The sequence below is a fragment of the Cajanus cajan genome, chromosome 9, assembly GCF_000230855.2.
Source record: "Cajanus cajan strain Asha chromosome 9, NIPB_CcT2T_4, whole genome shotgun sequence".
In the NCBI taxonomy this organism is placed as follows: Eukaryota; Viridiplantae; Streptophyta; class Magnoliopsida; order Fabales; family Fabaceae; genus Cajanus; species Cajanus cajan.
Window position 1 is genome coordinate 8428251 of NC_138525.1, and position 17974 is coordinate 8446224.

Sequence of the window (17974 nt, forward strand, 5' to 3'; positions counted from 1 at the left end):
AAGAAATCGCACATAGATGTATGAACACATTGCAATAGAGTTAACTAACATAGGACGGTGGGGGGTAGAGAGAATGAAGGAGAAGCTATCTTGTAATTAGTGTGTCACCATATGCTTGATGCAAAAGGTAGGAATATATTTATACAATTTTTTCACTTTTGTTTCTTAAGATCTCCCATTATCACACAATTATAGAATCATTGTACCCAAACATAGGAAATTACTAACAATTTTTTATTTGTGTGAAACTTGATTTTAAATCTCCTAAACAATATTCCATATTCAAGGAATATGAATGGAAAACAAAAATATTAAAAAAGAAGATCTAATTACAAGTATTATAGTATTGAGTTGTTTGAGTGAATTTTGATGGACCTCATATATCATCTTTCTTAATAAGTATTTTGTTTATTTTTTTTTTATTTGTTCAATTCTTATTAAGTTGTTAACATTAATGGGTCTCTCGCATTTTTAATGACTCTTTACTTATAAAGTTATATTTATTTATTGATAAAAATTGTTAAACAATTTTTGTATATTGATTGTATAAAAGATGAGCTTGTATAAGAAACATCATATAATTTGCTCTATAATAATTCGTATTAAGAATTGCATTTTATATTTAAACAAAGAAAATAAAATACATTGTTAGAGAGTACTAAAAGTGATCAAACTACTCTCTTTGATAAAATTCATCATTAAAAACAATCAATAAATACTTCACCAATAATAATAACAAAGTCTGTCAAAAAAATCTCACAACTTAATCCTTCCCTCCCAAAACCTGAAGTTTCTCCTAAACTCATAGGATTGAAATTCTTAATTTTCATGCAGATACAAGTTATGTCTATACAAACATTTGCCAAGTGAACTAATTAGATCAAGTTGTTAAATGTTTTGTTTTTTTAAATGCCCATGTTAACCAAATAAGTGACCATTGCTTTGGCATATTATACGTGCAAGAAACGTAAGCAATCCAAAAAGATTCACACACCCTACTTCACATACAAGTTCTTATTTATATACCTTGCCTCAAAAGGAACCAAATTCCAAGTACACAATGGTGTCTCCAACAAAGAGTTGGAGTCCTCAAAAACTTACAATAGTGCTGCTGCTTCTTTTGTGTGTTACAATTTCTAGCAACTTAGATCAACCACTGGTTTCCCAGCCACCATATACTGAAATCAAATGTGGATCATGTCCTTGTGGAAGCCCATGTGATGAACAACTTCTATCTCCTCCTCCTCCACCACCACCTTCGCCGCCGCCACTACTCCTCCCTGAGATTTCCTCACCACAAAATTGTGATCAATCACCACCACCTCCACCACCATCAAAACCACCGCCACCACCGCCATCACGACCACCACCAACACCACCACCGCCAAGGTTTATATATGTAACGGGTGTGCCAGGGGATGCTTTTGCAAACTATTACTCTGCTTCTCAAAACAGAGTTGTGGGGTTGCTGCTTTTGGCTGGTTTGGGAGCATTGTCAATCACAATGTTATTTGGCTGAGGACTTCATCAAACAACAGCTTCATTGTTTCATTTATCTTCCTTGTTCAAACTTTGTTTCTTTATTCATCTTCATCTTATTCTATTTTATTTTTAGGTACTTCTTGTTCATTTCATTTTAATTTCCTTTGCTTTTTTGTCTTGCTGGTAAAATTGTTGGTTCCAATGAGCGATGGTGAACAATTCAGTGTTAACATTTGATGTAAACAATTTAGTTCTTATTCATTGCTTTTCAGTCTGGTAGATAAATGTTGTCCCTGTATTAAAATGTTAGATGGGTACTCACAAAATTAAAAAGAAATATCAAATGGAAAAGATTTAAAAAAGGAGAAATCTCCAATGTCTTAATACTGTAATATTTTGTATTAAGACAACTGCTGAAGACCAATTTCAAATTTCTTTTTCCATCTGCTTTGTATTTCTCATGGTCAATAAACAAAAGAATATTGTAATCACAAGATAAAACCACACCTTGCCATATACACACCATGACCTTCTTTAGGAAGAAATCCAAGACCACGTCCTGATGGATGAGGATCCTGATCAGTAATACTTTATCTGCATCTATGTATGAGAAAAAAAATGTTTAAAACTTTTTAATTAAGATATAAATAAATTTTAATTAAATCAATTTTATTTAATGTTCTTAATTCAAAAGTATTCAATAGATAATAAATAAAAGCACAATTTATCATAGTTAAAGATATTTTAAGAAATATAGTATATATTTTATGTAAAATTATGATAATTAAATATATTTAATGAACTTTTTTAATTTATATAAAAATAATAATTTTTACTTGTACGTAGGTTTAGAGGAGTAATACACCAATTAATTGCATGAATTGTACCATTTCCATTCCAAATAAAGATCAATTCACATGCAAATCAAACATTAAGGCAAAGTACAGGCAACCCCTGCTTAATCAGAAGAAAGAAATAAAATAAATGTAATTAATTAGCAAAGTGCTTCTATTTTCGCAAGCCTCCCGAAAAATAGTCATATGAAGCTTTCCATGATTAGTGTGGCAAGCATTTTCAATGTAATGTCACGGAAACATGTAACTGCTTCTTTATTAATTGTTCTAAAAGATTCTCAGCCTTTGATCCAGCCAAACAACATTTAACATGTAAAATCTGCCGTCTAACTAAGTGTTACCAACAATGATTAGTACTTTCGAGAAGTGATAGAATGAAAGGAATGCTACCACTAAGCAATTAAAGTAATAACGAGTTAGGAAGAGACACAAATAAGAGGTTTTGTTTTTTTGCTTACCGTATATTCAGGAAGGAATATCTATGTGAAAACCTTTACATCGTAAAGCAATCAAAAATCACTTTTGATTTGACATTTACGATAATTACTTTAAAAAAACTCAACTATTACAACGTCAATATGCTTCACATGCATGTATCTTAAATGCTGAATTCAACAATTCGAGTATTATCTTTATTGGTTTCCAACTTCGTGCCTTGGTAAACCAACGCTGAAACCACTATTCATCAAATAACACGACTCGTATTTACACGGGAGAAAAAATAGAGAGATAATAATATTTATCTATTTGTTATAGTTGATTTAGTTACTCGAAGAAAAAACATCGAAGGAAGAAGATTGAAATATTAACAATCGAAGATGTTGAAAGGAGATAATTCAAGGAATAAGCATGTATTAGTTAGAGCAGTAAAATTAGATATCAAATTCAATCTTTTAATTTGATTGAAATATGCGTTAATCATTTATTGATATTATATAACAAATTTGTTCAATAATTATTGAGTTATTTATGGAGATTATAGGTCATCACTAAAACTACTTCTATAAAACATATTTAAGTTAAAAACTTGATTTGTTACTTGGATTAAAAGAATTCACTTATCAAATTTCATCGAAAACACTACTACAATATCATAAAATCAATTCCAAATAACCAGAGCAAGAGAAAATTCTCACATATAATGGGTCAAAAAAAAAAAAAAGTACAGTAACTAAATAAAACTACGTTTGAAAGATTTATAACTGAAACCAATCATCACTTAATCCAAAACCCCGAGCCTTCGAAAGCAATATTGGATGAAGTTCAACCTCTAAAATTCTCACTAGTTGCATGGACCTTTCGACACCATTCAATTAGTAAAACCTAATCCAAATTTGGTCAACAAAAAAAAAATACAAAAGTTTGCCGGACTAAAATAATGAAATTTTGTACACCAAAAAAGAAAATGATGAAATTCCCCATGGACTGGTCTCAGTGATTTATTCTGAAGATGGCATTTCTGTGGATCTAAGAAGGTTATAGGCAAGTGCTCCAGCTATGGCTCCAATAATTGGACCAATTACGTATATCCATAACCCTTTGTAAACATGCTTTATAAGCGCAGGTCCAATACTTCTTGCAGGGTTCATGGAAGCTCCTGATACAGGTCTGCATGCAACAAAACCATTTTCAATTTTAATAACAAACCAACATATATATAAGACCAAAGTTGTGTGTAGTTAATTAATTACTTAAGTTATGACTCTTAACCCAATAATTACAATACTTATCATCCTTCTTAATGATGCCTAAAATGAGTATTAAAATTAAAATCCAATAATTAATTACCCGGCAATGAAGACATTCAACATTATTGTCATGCCAACTGCAACTCCAGCAAATTCATTCACCTGCGAATTTATCAAGCCGAGTACAAAATGCTTATAAGAATCTTGAATTCACAAAAAATCAATAAAGGGAAAATGTGAAAAATGAAAACTATTTATTAAAGATATATATATGAAGGAGGGCAAACCGCTCTGTGATCTGTAGCAACAGCAGATACAACAAACATCAAGAGAAAGGTTATGATGATTTCAGCAACTAAAGACTGTGCAATGGATCCAACTGGTACTGTTCCAAAGTAATCTTTAGGCGTTACATCCAACATTAGGGCTAATGTGCCACTAGCAAGTATCGACCCTAGCAACTGAGCAATAACGTACAGTGGCACCTGCATGCACAAAAGTTATATATATACCAACACACTATAAGACCCTATTTCAAGGAAACCAACAAATTTAATCATTATATATAAATTAAGGTTCACATTTTATTCTAAGCATTCATAGCACTACATCAAGATATATATATAAAAAAAAAAAATAGTTTCCTTTTTCCCTGTTTCCTTTTATGAGTTGAGTTTTTACTCTTTTAATTTTAAGCAGATGAGTTTTTTAACTTGTTCTTTCTTTATCTATTTTTATATTGCACAGACAGAACACACTACTTGAGACTTTTTTCACCGTTAAAGTGATCCTAGTAGTTCTTTTAAGTATTTGATGATAGTTTATTTTGTATTTTTTAAGTATCTTTTTCATAAACAAACTTATTTATTATGATATGATAAAACACCAAGTATAAACTTTTTTTTTGGTTGTTATATTGTAAATTTAGGAGATAATGAACAAATATAGTGTTTGGTTGGACGCAAATAAAATTAAAAAAAAAGTTTTTATTTCAATTTTTAGGATAAAAGACAGATTTTATAGCATTTTTAATATAATATTCAAGATAATCTTACTTTATTCAATTTAAAATTATAAGGATATAAAAATAAATAAATGGTTTTTAAAATCTCTTTCATCTCCTTGTAAATTAAACAAGAAAATAACTATCTTTTCTCTTTCTTCTCATCTCTTCTCAATCAAATAAAATTTTAAAATTCTTTTCCCTCCTTTCCACCATCCTTTATTAAAATCTTTTTCCTCCCTTTTCATTCTCTCCTTTAAACTAAACTGATCCTAAAAGAGACTTCAAAAATTTATACGTGATTATGGTGTGCTGCTCATATCAAAATTATTAATTAGTTGTTGACTTTTATTGAATTAGATGAAATTATAAGTGTTTAAGAAAATCATACGGAACAAATCGATTCAAAACAGAAATGAAATATATTATTACTTGATTTAAATGACTTAGTTAATCGAATTCATAAAACATTTGAATTTGGTTATTTGAAAAAATGAAGTATATATTATGAATATTATATAGACAATCAAATTACACTAAATTAAACTATTTAAAAGAAAAAAATTCAATCTGTTTTTTTGTTTTTTGTTTTAAATGAATCGATCCATTTTATTTTTATAGAATGATCTAGTTCAGTTCGGTAAAAAAGCGAACCATGCACTAGATGAAACTCAAATTTTAAAATCCGAATCAATTAACTAATCAGAGAAAGTTACCTCTTTATATGAAAACCTGCGAAAGATGGCCAAAGTGATGGTGACTGCAGGATTGAAGTGAGCTCCAGAGATATGATTAACTGAGTAAATCATGACCATTACGATGAGCCCCCATGTGACACAAATTCCAGGAAATGTCACAGAACCATAGATCTTATTCACTGCCACAGACCCACAACCCGCAAATACCACAAAATATGTGCCAATCAATTCTGCGATCACCTAGTAACAATCCCAAAAAAAAAAAAAAACAATCATGCACCCTCATTTACTTGTGTGTGATTAATTGTTAATTCTTGTGTCAAAAGATCAAGTGACTAACCTTCTGTACTAGGGTTACAACGTTGTTTGAACAACAGTTATGTAATGTGTCACATCTGGAAGGGCTAGAGGAAACACCATCTTCCATACGTGAGAATTCTTCTTCTTGGATGCCTTCGGCTTTGGTGGCCATTGCTGTGGTAATGTGTCAGAGTGAGTGGCATGCAGTTTTGGAGATGCTATTTGTTACCAAAACTATTTGCATCAAGATATACTAATATTGTTCCGTGATTTTTGATAAACTAACAACTTTTTTTTTCTCCTACTTATTTTTACTTTTAAATAATCAATCAAATTCGTAACGTATAATACAGAACTGAAAATGGATATTAGATAGATTCTGTTTCAAAGATATTAACCACTAGGGACTATAGTTTTTACTTTCTAGTAATGTTAGTATTGTTTGGGTTTCGTTGTCTTCCTTTTGTTTGATGTACCATTTTTGTTATTTTAAAAAATAACATTTGTAGAAAATATTATTTTTTGAGAATAAATTTTAGATTTTATATAAATTTTTATGAAATTTTTCTCATGGAGGAGGTAAGAAATTAAAATTTAGTTCAAAATAAAATTTTATTAAAGTAAAAATGTCATATTACCTTTATTTATTTATTTAATACAATAAAAATATTTGATTCCTAGATAAGATTATAAACATTCCTAAAAATATTTATAATCAACCTAGATATTAATTATTTTTAAGAATTATGATATCTAGAGTTATGATTCTCATGAATCATTATTTTCATGTATATGGAAAAGTTTTTCATGTACTAAACATTCATAGGACATTAATTGGTAAAAGAGAAGATTTTAATTTTTTAAAAAATAAGGAGGTTATAATAATATCGGTGTAATTTTTATTAAGAATTATATCGCTCAATAAATTTATATTAAATGTGAATTTTATAAATCCAACCGTTAGATTGAAAGTTCATATCACTTTATATGTGTATATCAAATTTTGTTAAAATTAAACAAGAACTTGAAGGTAATCAAAATGTTCATATTTTAATATATTTTGAAATGTATATATTATGTCAATTTTGTTTTATAAGAATGAAGTATCAAATCATCTTAGATTAATATAAAATTTTGTATATATGATCTAAGAGTAAAGAATTTTCAATCTAACGGTTGCTTTTACAAAATTCACATTTAATATAAAGTTATTAAGTTGTGTAATACTTAATAAAAGTTACAACGGTGTTATTATAACTCTTTTCCTTAAAAATTATACACGTATAACTAGTTAATTTTAGAAAATAAATTTAGTTTTTAAGAGTTTAATTTATAAGCATTAGTGGGGTAGAGACTTTGTCTCTATATATTTTATTTAAATAAAAAGTAAAATGTAAAAAAAAAATTGACTTAATTTGATGTGTTGCACATAGAAGAAAGAAATAGTTATATATAGTTATTGGGTGTATGATGTAACATAATGGAGATTAGAGTGAAATAAGTTACTAAAAGAGACTGTGCTTAAAATGACAAAAAGGAATAAAATAAAAATATTTTAAACAAATAGATAAATAAACTCAATAATAAATAGATCTTAAGAAGAATGAAAATGAAGAAATAATATATCTTTATATATAATTTAAATGACTTATAAAATAATTATTATTAAAATTAATAATTTACTACATTATACGATAAAGTGATTACATATAAGAATAAAATATATTTATGCACTTTTTATTTGAATTTTTTTAAATTATTGATAATTACTTTTAACTCCTTAATTAAGTTTTCAAGGTCCAAATCTTAATTTTAAATATAATTTATGTTAGAATGAGAATACACACATTTGAACACTCACAATTTTTGAAAAAAAAATTACCACAGTAGAAACTCCGGACCAATATTATAATTATCTAAATAAAAAAAAATATTTCTCAAAATAAATTATATATTAAGGCATTAATATATCTGTTCTTAATTATTATCCATCATTATCAAACGATCTAAGCCTTCCCCTCAAAATGATGCAATTGAATGGTCAAACACCAGAACCTCACTCCATCAACATCACCATCAATGTTGCCATAAAAAAAAGGTATTACATTATTGTCGCCCAAATAGAAAAATTCTTGTACTGATGAAAGTAGCATTAAAGGGTCCTTCTCTGAGATCTAAAATACCAAACTTCATAAAGAAAAAGTCCTATCAAGATGTACTATGTACAATTTCTTTCTCACTACGCAATTGCACAGAGGAGGAGGAAGAAGAATTGATAAGATCCTTACTACTTCTGTAAATTATTTTATACAACAACAATTCCTTTACAAATCAACTAGAAATTCATTCTCTTATCATTTTACAACATCATTTTATTGACAATTACCAGTCACTCGATACCTCCATGATGGCCTGGACTGGCATTTTTTTACTATGTTATTTTCCTTTTCAGTTTTCTTTCTTTCTTATGTAACAGAAAATTTATCTTGCTAGTTCCAAGTGGAAAGAGAAAGATAGATACAAAGTAGAAGAGCCCCAAGTATTATTTAGAAGAAACTTGAGAAGCACAATTTGTAATAGGGATATCACTAGGGGTACATACAAGAGCCCTTTGTTGTAAATGTCTCAAACTCTGCTCCATGCTGACTTGGACCATCTCAGCTAGCATCTTCTTTGCTTTACCAGATTGATCATCACCATCAATCTGAGATATGATGTCACACACTATGTTCTCAAGAGTGTCAGGTTCAACTTCAGGTCTTGAATATGGAGACTCTCTTAGTAACTGCAAAAGGGTACGTGCCTTTGGCTGAGACTTAGCGGTCCCTTGAACTGTAAGCTCTAGAAGTCCAGGAATAACACCTTCTCTGAGAATTGGTTCCCTATATTTACATCTATCACTCTGGCACATTATAAGAAGGGCTCCAACAGCATGTTCCCTACTTTGGGGGGAACCATTTTCAAGAACCTCCACAACTGCAAGAACCCCACCGTCTTCACATGTTAAGGCAATTCTTCCCTCCTCATACCCCACCAAGGATTCTATCAAAGCAGAACATTTTACAGCTATTTTTGAGGACTTTCTACAAGTTTTGAGAAGGTCGACTATACATGGCATTGCATTTGTTTTAAGGATGATGCTGAGGTTATCAGGGTGTGTTGACAAATTGGACAGAGCCATTACAGCATCGGCTTTAGCTTGTGGGGTTCCATCTCTGAGAATATTCACAAGAAGAGGAATGGTGCCACAATCACTGATGATTGGTTTGTTGGTTGGAGAGGCTGATAGAGTGAGCAATGATGCAGTTGCATACTCCTGCAGATTTGGATTTTGTGATGTGAGGAAACTAACTATCGGCTCCAATGCACCGGCTTCCACAATGTTAATTTTGTTCCTGTTTGATAAGAATAGGAATGAATTATGTTTGAGCCATAGTAATTACATAGCAGAAAGTTAAACATCATTGAATCTAAAGCATTTGATAAAGGAAGACAGTTTTTAGTGCATGTTTAACTGCGTGAATAATCCTTTTATTTTTCATATTAGATTATCAGATTTTCTTCAATCACAAGCTGGAACATACTAAAACAGGCATCAGATGCATGATTAACATTAGATCCCCTGATTTACTCTCTTAATCTTATGAAGATGGCTAGAGTTTGTAAATAATTAATTCCTTGCTGAAGTTGAATATGAAGATATTTTCTATGATCATAGCTCATTTATGGACCCGACAATCTATCTGTTATTAGATAAATTATAAGCCTCAAAATCCCTACCCACCCCGGGACCCAAAAAGAGAGAAAAGGGAAATTTGAATATAGAACACATAAAAGTATGGTCTTCTCTTCTCAAAAGCGTTTAATATAAAAGCTAATTAGGAATCAAAACACAACCCAAAACTAGAAATTTTTGGTTATGCTTTTTTGACTACATGGAAAATCGAGGCGTGAAAATTTTAAATACTTCAAACTTAATGATACAAAAAAGAAGGAAAGAGAGGAGGAGCTTAAATGATTCACATCCCAATATAAAATGTTGGCCACTCTTACAGGCTGAAAGTGAGATATGAAAGTGATTTCACCAGGCAGCAATTAGTAAAACCAAAACATTCTATTTTAATATTTTTTTGTCTTTCCGTTCCATCTTTATTTTCCATTCCACCTACAACCACAAGCATAGCCTTAATGAAAAGAAGAGTACGAAAGTTGAATAAAGCAATTCGGTGATTGAATACGGCATTGAATGAATGGACATGAACCATCTCCAACAATAAACATTAAAAACAAGAGGACGCAGTGCATTCATATGGGAAAGTCAAATAGGACAACAATAACCAGAATTCCCCCAACTAAAGGTTTTATTCGGTGTTTAGGTTGATTGTTGGCTTTTTTCTTGTCAAGTTTATATGTTTTTATCTACAATTATAATTTATTATTTAATAATTTTATAGAATAAATTTGTTTTTATTGTTTTCTTTGTGATATTTTAAAAATTAAACCACACCTAAATCATATATCATTTGTTTGAATTCTGTTTTCTATTTGCTATCCTGTACAACTTTTTGCAGACTCCTCCTAGCTAATAGTATTTCGCCAACAAATGATATCAGGTTAACTTCTTGAAAAGAAGACAAATCTAAAACGTTAAAAAGGTAAAGTGAACCATTTGTACCAAATAAAAACTACCCTACAATTGGATCAGAATCTACTGTTAAAGCATCCAATTATTTCTTGTTAACTAGTTTATGCACGCATCCAATCCATAAGAAACAACGATAAACACAGTATAAAAAAGTGAAAAATATTAAAATTGAAAAGTATGACAAGCAAATACTCAATCATCACCTCAATTTTTCTCTTTTCCTATTATTCATTCCCCCCCCCCCCAAAATTCAACCAACCAACTTTTGCATTTTAATTCCAATCCATGAAAATTGTTTTTTTCTTTTTTGTAACAAAAAGGGGAATACCAGCCGTGAAAATTTCATTCAAACCCATCATCTTTCTTCCTTAAGTCCCATCAAATATCTTGCTAAAATTTAAAAGAAAATAATATAAGGCCTGAAATTTGTTGTATTTTTCTCACTAATAAATGGGATGTAAATAAAAAAATAAGAGAAGACTAAGAAAGAGTGCGCTGAGTAAACTTGTTTAATAATTTTTTATTATGTGAAGGTTTATATCATAAATTTAATTACGAAACCTATTTTAATTAACTAAATCTAGTTTATTTAATAAGTTAAACAAACAAAAATAATTAAAAACTAATGACATTAACTATTTTATAAACTTCTCATAACCTCTTCTAAATATCCACAAATAAAAAACTCCTCGTTATTGTACCATGCATTTGTCTGTTTACCAAATCAAAATTATTCATGGCACTTGTATTCTATTCCCAACTTGACAACTTCCATGGATCCAATATGTTTCACAATACCCACACGAATTGAGGAATCAGAAGAAAAATAATATAGAAACCAAAGTTATTCGCACCAACTCAGAGGAGTATCTCGGATACCCGAATTAAAACCTAAACCAAAATTATAGTATAACAAACAAACATCCTTCACCAAATAAAATATAATAATTACTATTACCAATATCCATATAGTCAAAATAATTTATTTTTTCCCGTTAAGAAAGCAGTTTGAGAATACATTAAAAAAAAATTATACACAGATGTTATTATGAGTGATGTTTTTGAATCAGAATTAAATTTTTACTTGAATAATATGCGTAACCGTTTATTTTTGTTAAATATTAATACGTGTCGGTGAATAGAGATTGAAGAAAAAAGAGGGTTGAGAGTAGTGAGGCGTACTTTTCGTCTTTGACGGCGAGGTTAAGCAGAGCGAGAAGCGCGGGTTCGTGGAACTCGGGCGAGTCGACTCGGAGCATGGAGACGAGTGGCGGCACGGCATGTCGGAGGTGGCGGCGGCAGCGGTGGGAGGTCTTGGTGAGGCGGCGTATGTCCCTGGCGGCTTCCACCCTCAAAACGGGGTCGTTCTGGTTGAGCAGCTCCAAGGCTCGCCGTACGGCCACCGCCTCCTCCATCACAAAGAGAAAGAGAGAGAGAGTTGATTGCGTTAAGCAACAGTTATAACTCACAACACAACACAACACAACAGTGTTATTGTTGTACTGTGTTGGTATATATAGAGAGAGAGAGGGTAGTTGTTGGTTGAGACACTTTCTTTCTTTCTTTCTTTCTTTATTCAACTCTCATTTCAAATTGCCAAACTTATACTAACATTTTTCTTTCTCACTGCCAAACCACTCAAACACTCTTTAGTTAACTTCATTCAACTAACATTTCATTATTTCCCAGATTATCTAATTTTCAACTAAAGAAGCCTATTCACACATTATTTGACATATTTTAATTATTTTTTACCTAATACTAAAGAATCTGCTTCAAAAATATATTATTACCATGCATTTCTATAAATATTCACTTGTTATAAAAATATTTTAACAATAAAATGTTTATTAAGTGTTATAGACCAAAAAGTTTCAATACAGTCAGTTAATTAATAATCAATTTAAATATTATTATTTTTAAAGTAAATTTTATATAAGTCAATATAATCTAGTCGAAGGCAAGGTTTCAACTTAAGGGGCTAAGTAAAAGCATGACTTAATAAAGAAAAATTAATTTTTCACGTATATATATATAAAAAATTAATATTTTCTATAAATAAAAATATATTATTATATTAAATACAAAATCTGTACATAAAAAAGAAATAGAACATCAAGAAGTCTGACTCAATTAGCTTCGTAGTTATAAATATCTTAATATCAAATTTGATTCTTACGAATTAAAAACAATTACATTACATGAATAAATGATTTTACGAAAAAAAAAAAAAAAAAAGTGTCGGTGATATTGGCCACACTGGATCACCCTCTCATTTTGTATATAATTGAAAGACAACATAGAATAGTTATAGGTTTAGAATTTATTTTAATTTAAATTAAATTCTATTTCAAAATAATGTGTGTATAAAAACATCATGTTTAAGCAAAAATTAGTTTTTAACAATATTTTGAAAAACACTTTATGCTTTGACCAAAAATATATTAGGCTATAACATCTGTCGTTTTAAAAAGAGGATCCTTTTACATGGTGTATTACCAGTGAAAATTAAATTTAATAAAATATAAGTACTTATTTTATTTTAACGGTTAATAGCATTAATAATTTTTAGCGGATGAAATACAAAACCTTATTTTCTCTTAAACATTTCTAATTCGATCTTTTCCTTTAAAAAACGAAGAAAAAAAAGTTGTTAAATATGTTAGGTTCGTTAAAATATACACTATATGATACAAATGAATGATAATAACTCGTGTCTTTTAATAAATTATTAATAATTTAAATTTTAATCTTAAATATGAAATAAATTATATTTAAAAAAAAATTACATATTTTATGTATATTTACAATCACATATTAAGATTTATCACTATTTTTCATAAATGATCATTATTATTTAAAGTTAGTATTTTAAATATGTAATTAATGTATTGAATATTTATTTTACGTAAGTAAAATTTATTATAAATTATATATAAATAAGTATTATATTTAAAATTATACTTAATACTATTTTAATATAAATTATATTTTAAATTTATAATAAATAACCTATATTACAACATAAATTATTTTTAAAGTATATAATTTAGTTTAAAAATAAATATGAAAAGATAAGTTAAAATAAATAAAGGTTAAAAATAAAAATAAATAAATAAATAAGTCTTATTGTATAAAGACTCGTAAAAAATACTCTTATACAATAAAATAAAATAATGTTGGTTTATATAGATAGGATAATGTGTAGAGTGTAGTCGTTAGTTTCGGTAGTTCGGTAGGAAGAAACTATAGGAGTTGTTGTTCCTTTATTATATTTTGTCGTTACATGTTTGGCAACGTGGTGGTATTATACAAACATAGTCTACCAGATATATAATTCTCAAGACTTTTCGTCTACAATTTTCAGTTTTTCTGATTTTTTTAATCACCAATATGCCCTCCTCTACATGTGTTGAACTTGAATAACCTATGTGTTAGGCCCTTAAGGCCATAAAATGTGTGTGAAATTAACAAATGTTTCTAAAAAGATTGATGTGATTGTTAGATTATAATTGCTAGGTAGACGATTTAATTGGCAGTTAGGTGCAGTTGACTATAGTTTTAGCTATAATTACATCTAAATGTTAGTCATTGCAATTATTTTCTCTTTCATTTACTTAATTATTATGTACTTGGTATTATTTGTAGCAGCAAAATTAAAATGCCAAAGATTAATTTTTATGCTTCGGTTAACATACTTTTCTTTTTTATAAGGGTAATTGAACTCTATTACATTTTAATTATCATGTGCTCAATTATGGCTTAACATTATAAACTAAAGCTAATAGAGTTTTGTTTTCCTCTCATTGCATGTGGTGTGTATGTAGAGTGTGAAAGCGTATATTACATATATTTTATTTTTAACGTAATGAGAATATTTGATATCAACTTTTAACTTAAAATTAGGATTGTTCATGGATCGGTTTTTTGAAAAATTCGAACCGAACCAAACTAAATCATTTTATAAAAGTGGATTGGTTAACTGATCCATTTTTATAAAGTGGATCGGTTTGATTTTTTTAAAATATGATTGATTTTTTGAAAATGGATCGGTTCGGTGTGGTGCGGTTATCCACTTTTTATTCACATATGAATCGGTTTTTTTTTTTAAATCAAACCGAACCAAACCGATCCACTTTATAAAAATGGATCGGATAATTGAATCGGTTTTATAAAGAGGTTCAGTTCGGATTTTTTTTCAAAATGGATCGGATTTTTCAAAACGGATCGGATCGGTTATGGATCGGTTCGGATCAATTTAAATTTTTTGCACACCCCTACTTAAAATAAATCGTTTAAATTAAAAAGTTATAAATAAAGATTACATATTTTTATTAATGTGATTATTTATTTTTATTATTATTATTATCATTATTATTAGCGAGACAATAATGATATTACTAACAATAATACATTTAATGATATTTTATTTATATTCTTTCAATTTAAGTTATTTATTTCAATTTAATAATTAAAATTAAGTATTTTCATTTTTACATGGAAATAACATTTTTATAGTATATATATACTTTGTTATTTTTATATATATTTTGTGCTTATATATAGTTTATATATATAAATTATTATAATAAAATATTATCTTATATAAAATTAGAGCTAATTACCAATCCTTTCGTTTATATGTTGTTTTAATTTCATTTAAAAAATTATAATTTTTTATTAGAATGTATGAATGTTAGGATTTTTATATTATCAATTAATAAATAACTATATTGAAAATTATTTTTAATGTAATATTATTAAAGTAGATAAAATTATTATATAAGGGGATTTTTGTTAACATTGAAAAAAAAACACGTTATTAAAATGTTAAAATAGAATTGTGGTCCTTATCTTTATTTGTGATTTTTTTATATCTTAATTAAAAAGAAATATTGACTTGTTAAAAAATGTTTTTATCAATCCTTTTTGTTAATTCTAACATTAATAATATTAATTTTAATTGATGTGACATTCTTCACAATTCATCATGTGATATTAATTAATCAAAAGGTCAATTTAGTCTAACAAAGACATTCTTAAAATAATAATATTTTTTTTTATAATTAAGAGAACAAACTAAAACCAAATATTAAAATAAGGGATTAAATTTATACTTTAACCTTGTTAAAACATAACAAGATGTAGTATTTTCTCTTTTTATTATCAAACAAAACTCGGATGCAAGAGATGACATTTTTTTCCAAACAACCATATAGTATTAGTTACAACTTTATATTATTCCCGCTCATGCCTTTGTAAATCATTATCTCAAAGTAACTTCCAATAAGCTAGCCAGAAAGCTCTTTGCTTTGAATTTCTTTTTTATCCACTTTATCTTCTTTTTTTTTTTGTAAAAAAAAAAAGAAAAAAGTTAAGGTTGCTTTTATACTCACAATTTTATCACAAAATTAATCCAAGCATACGAATGTTTTGTGACTATTTCTTTTTAATATGAGTATGAGAAATAAAAATTGTAAGATATGATATCTCTTCTGAACCAATCAACAACTTTATAGGTGGTGGTTGCCAAATCTAAAACTGTCAAGACTCTTCCTCATAAGCCCCACCATTGTGTATGCAATTATCCTCTTAATCTATTTAACTAATAACTCAATTTTAAATCGAAGCATCTATGAATTAATAATGGCGATGACTATAGCCTTTTTTGTTGCATAGTTCAATAAGGAAAAATCACCATTATCAACTGGGAAAATGTGCTTAAAAGGTACGGATGAGCAACCTGGTTGGAGGATAATATAATATAAATAAATAATAAAAATAAAAATTAAAAGGGTTTGTTGGAATTTAGTTTTTGATGTGGAACCGTTTGTTGGCACATTACTGTGTACTTTTGCCACATGACATATATTTGTTCGTAAAGTACAAGTATTTTTTTTAAGCTGTCGTAGAGTACACGTTTTGTGTGCAATATAAAATAGTGGCAGTATTAATTAATGGATGATATATAATTATAATAGGGGGATGAAAATGAAAAAGGCAAAAGGGTGTTGATTAAAAAATTAAGGCGTGAATAAATTGATTAAATTCCTTCCTTGAGGTTGAAGTGATTTTTTTTACAAGATTCTTTCACTTTAATCTTTCCAGCATATTTTCTTTTCCTGATCTGTACCAGCTATTGAGTTATGTCTTTTGAGTTTCCATAATGTTTCTAACTACCCGCGTCACTGTCATGGTCATGGCTAAGATGTTCAAAAATAAAACATTTAACAAAGCCACATTATTAGCTTGTTTTAAATACATAATAAACTTAATATATATATATATATAATTAGTATATGGGTGAAATTTTCTTCATTAAAAAAATGAAATAAACTTTTTTAAAATTAAACTTAATTCATGTATTAATTAATTTATAAAAACTCTTGTATTAACTTATCTCTTATGAAGTTATTTTTAGCTTATAAATAATAATATTTAAAAAAACAAGTATTTATAAAGAAATTAAGGTAGATATAAGATATATAGCTCATCGCATGAGGCAAGAAATATGCCCTTTTCTAATAAGTTGCATAATAAAATGAAGACTATTTTTTTTTTTTTGGTCTTCATTGTATTTAATTGATTCAATTTAGTCTTTTATTAAAAAGTTTAATTTAGTCTCTTAATTTTAAAGAAATTTAATGTGATTTTTTTCGTTTAACTGATGGACAACGTTAACTCCTTATATATATAACACAATACACACAAAAAAAAAAAAAAAAGATGACATGTCACATTACCACATTATCAAAATATTAATTAATTGTCTTAAGCATGTGTGTTTATTCATTCTAATTAAATTTATGGAAAATTAGCAAATATTTTGTATATTTTACAATTATTTATTTAAATAGTAGTTTGAAAAATATCACTTATGTATTTTTTTCATACATGAGAATTATACACAGCATAGAGAGAGTTTATAACAACTCAGGCACTATACTTAATCAATTGATTTAAACCCATGTTAAATATTATTTTATGTTTTATATTGATTGAAAAATCAAGGATTAATTAAAGTCAGAATTCAAGGAAAAAATATATAATCTAAAAACTTTCATATATATAAAAAAAAAATCAATTTTATCATGAAAATGGACATGTAATACAATTAAATTTAACTTAATATTGCATATTTTACCCCAAAGTTTCTCAATTTTGTAAGTTATAATCATAGAAATTTTTCACAAATTTTGTTTCCCAAGTTAGGAAATATTATGGCTAAGGTGGTGGATATGAGAAGTTTGGTGGATGGTTCTTCAGCATGAGAGTGAAGGAGGACTTTGTTTGGGAAGGAAGTA

General features: G+C 28.1%; 2 protein-coding genes across 3 annotated transcripts; both read right to left on the reverse strand.

The window, feature by feature from the left end:
* Positions 1 to 3508: 3508 nt before the first annotated feature.
* Positions 3509 to 6309, reverse strand: LOC109805219 (putative aquaporin NIP-type). The gene is made up of 5 exons (XM_020367238.2): positions 6066 to 6309; positions 5744 to 5965; positions 4312 to 4509; positions 4125 to 4186; positions 3509 to 3944 (listed from the first exon to the last, which is right to left on the reverse strand). Exons 1-5 carry the CDS (start codon positions 6195 to 6197, stop codon positions 3776 to 3778), a joined length of 783 nt encoding a protein of 260 aa, XP_020222827.1. The 5' UTR covers positions 6198 to 6309; the 3' UTR covers positions 3509 to 3775.
* Positions 6310 to 8287: 1978 nt separating this feature from the next.
* LOC109805282 (U-box domain-containing protein 45) lies at positions 8288 to 12250 on the reverse strand. 2 transcript variants are annotated; one of them, XM_083063565.1, is made up of 3 exons: positions 11853 to 12250; positions 10079 to 10190; positions 8288 to 9420 (listed from the first exon to the last, which is right to left on the reverse strand). In XM_083063565.1, exons 1-3 carry the CDS (start codon positions 11950 to 11952, stop codon positions 8568 to 8570), a joined length of 1065 nt encoding a protein of 354 aa, XP_082919691.1. In that variant the 5' UTR covers positions 11953 to 12250; the 3' UTR covers positions 8288 to 8567. The 2 variants fall into 2 exon arrangements, with proteins under 2 accessions (XP_082919691.1, XP_020222904.1); XM_020367315.3 differs by lacking the exon at positions 10079 to 10190.
* Positions 12251 to 17974: the final 5724 nt, after the last annotated feature.

Bases quoted from the DNA above. Each gene is read 5' to 3' on its own strand.
- LOC109805219 (XM_020367238.2), bottom strand. From the start codon at position 6,197: ATGGCCACCAAAGCCGAAGGCATCCAAGAAGAAGAATTCTCACGTATG. The intron at 5,966-6,065 runs GTTAGTCACTTG...GATTGTTACTAG, and splicing joins TTGTAACCCTAGTACAGAAG to GTGATCGCAGAATTGATTGG. The intron at 4,187-4,311 runs GTTTGCCCTCCT...ATAAATTCGCAG, and splicing joins TTGCTACAGATCACAGAGCG to GTGAATGAATTTGCTGGAGT.
- LOC109805282 (XM_020367315.3), bottom strand. From the start codon at position 12,085: ATGGAGGAGGCGGTGGCCGTACGGCGAGCCTTGGAGCTGCTCAACCAG. The intron at 9,421-11,852 runs GTACGCCTCACT...CTTATCAAACAG, and splicing joins CTCGCCGTCAAAGACGAAAA to GAACAAAATTAACATTGTGG.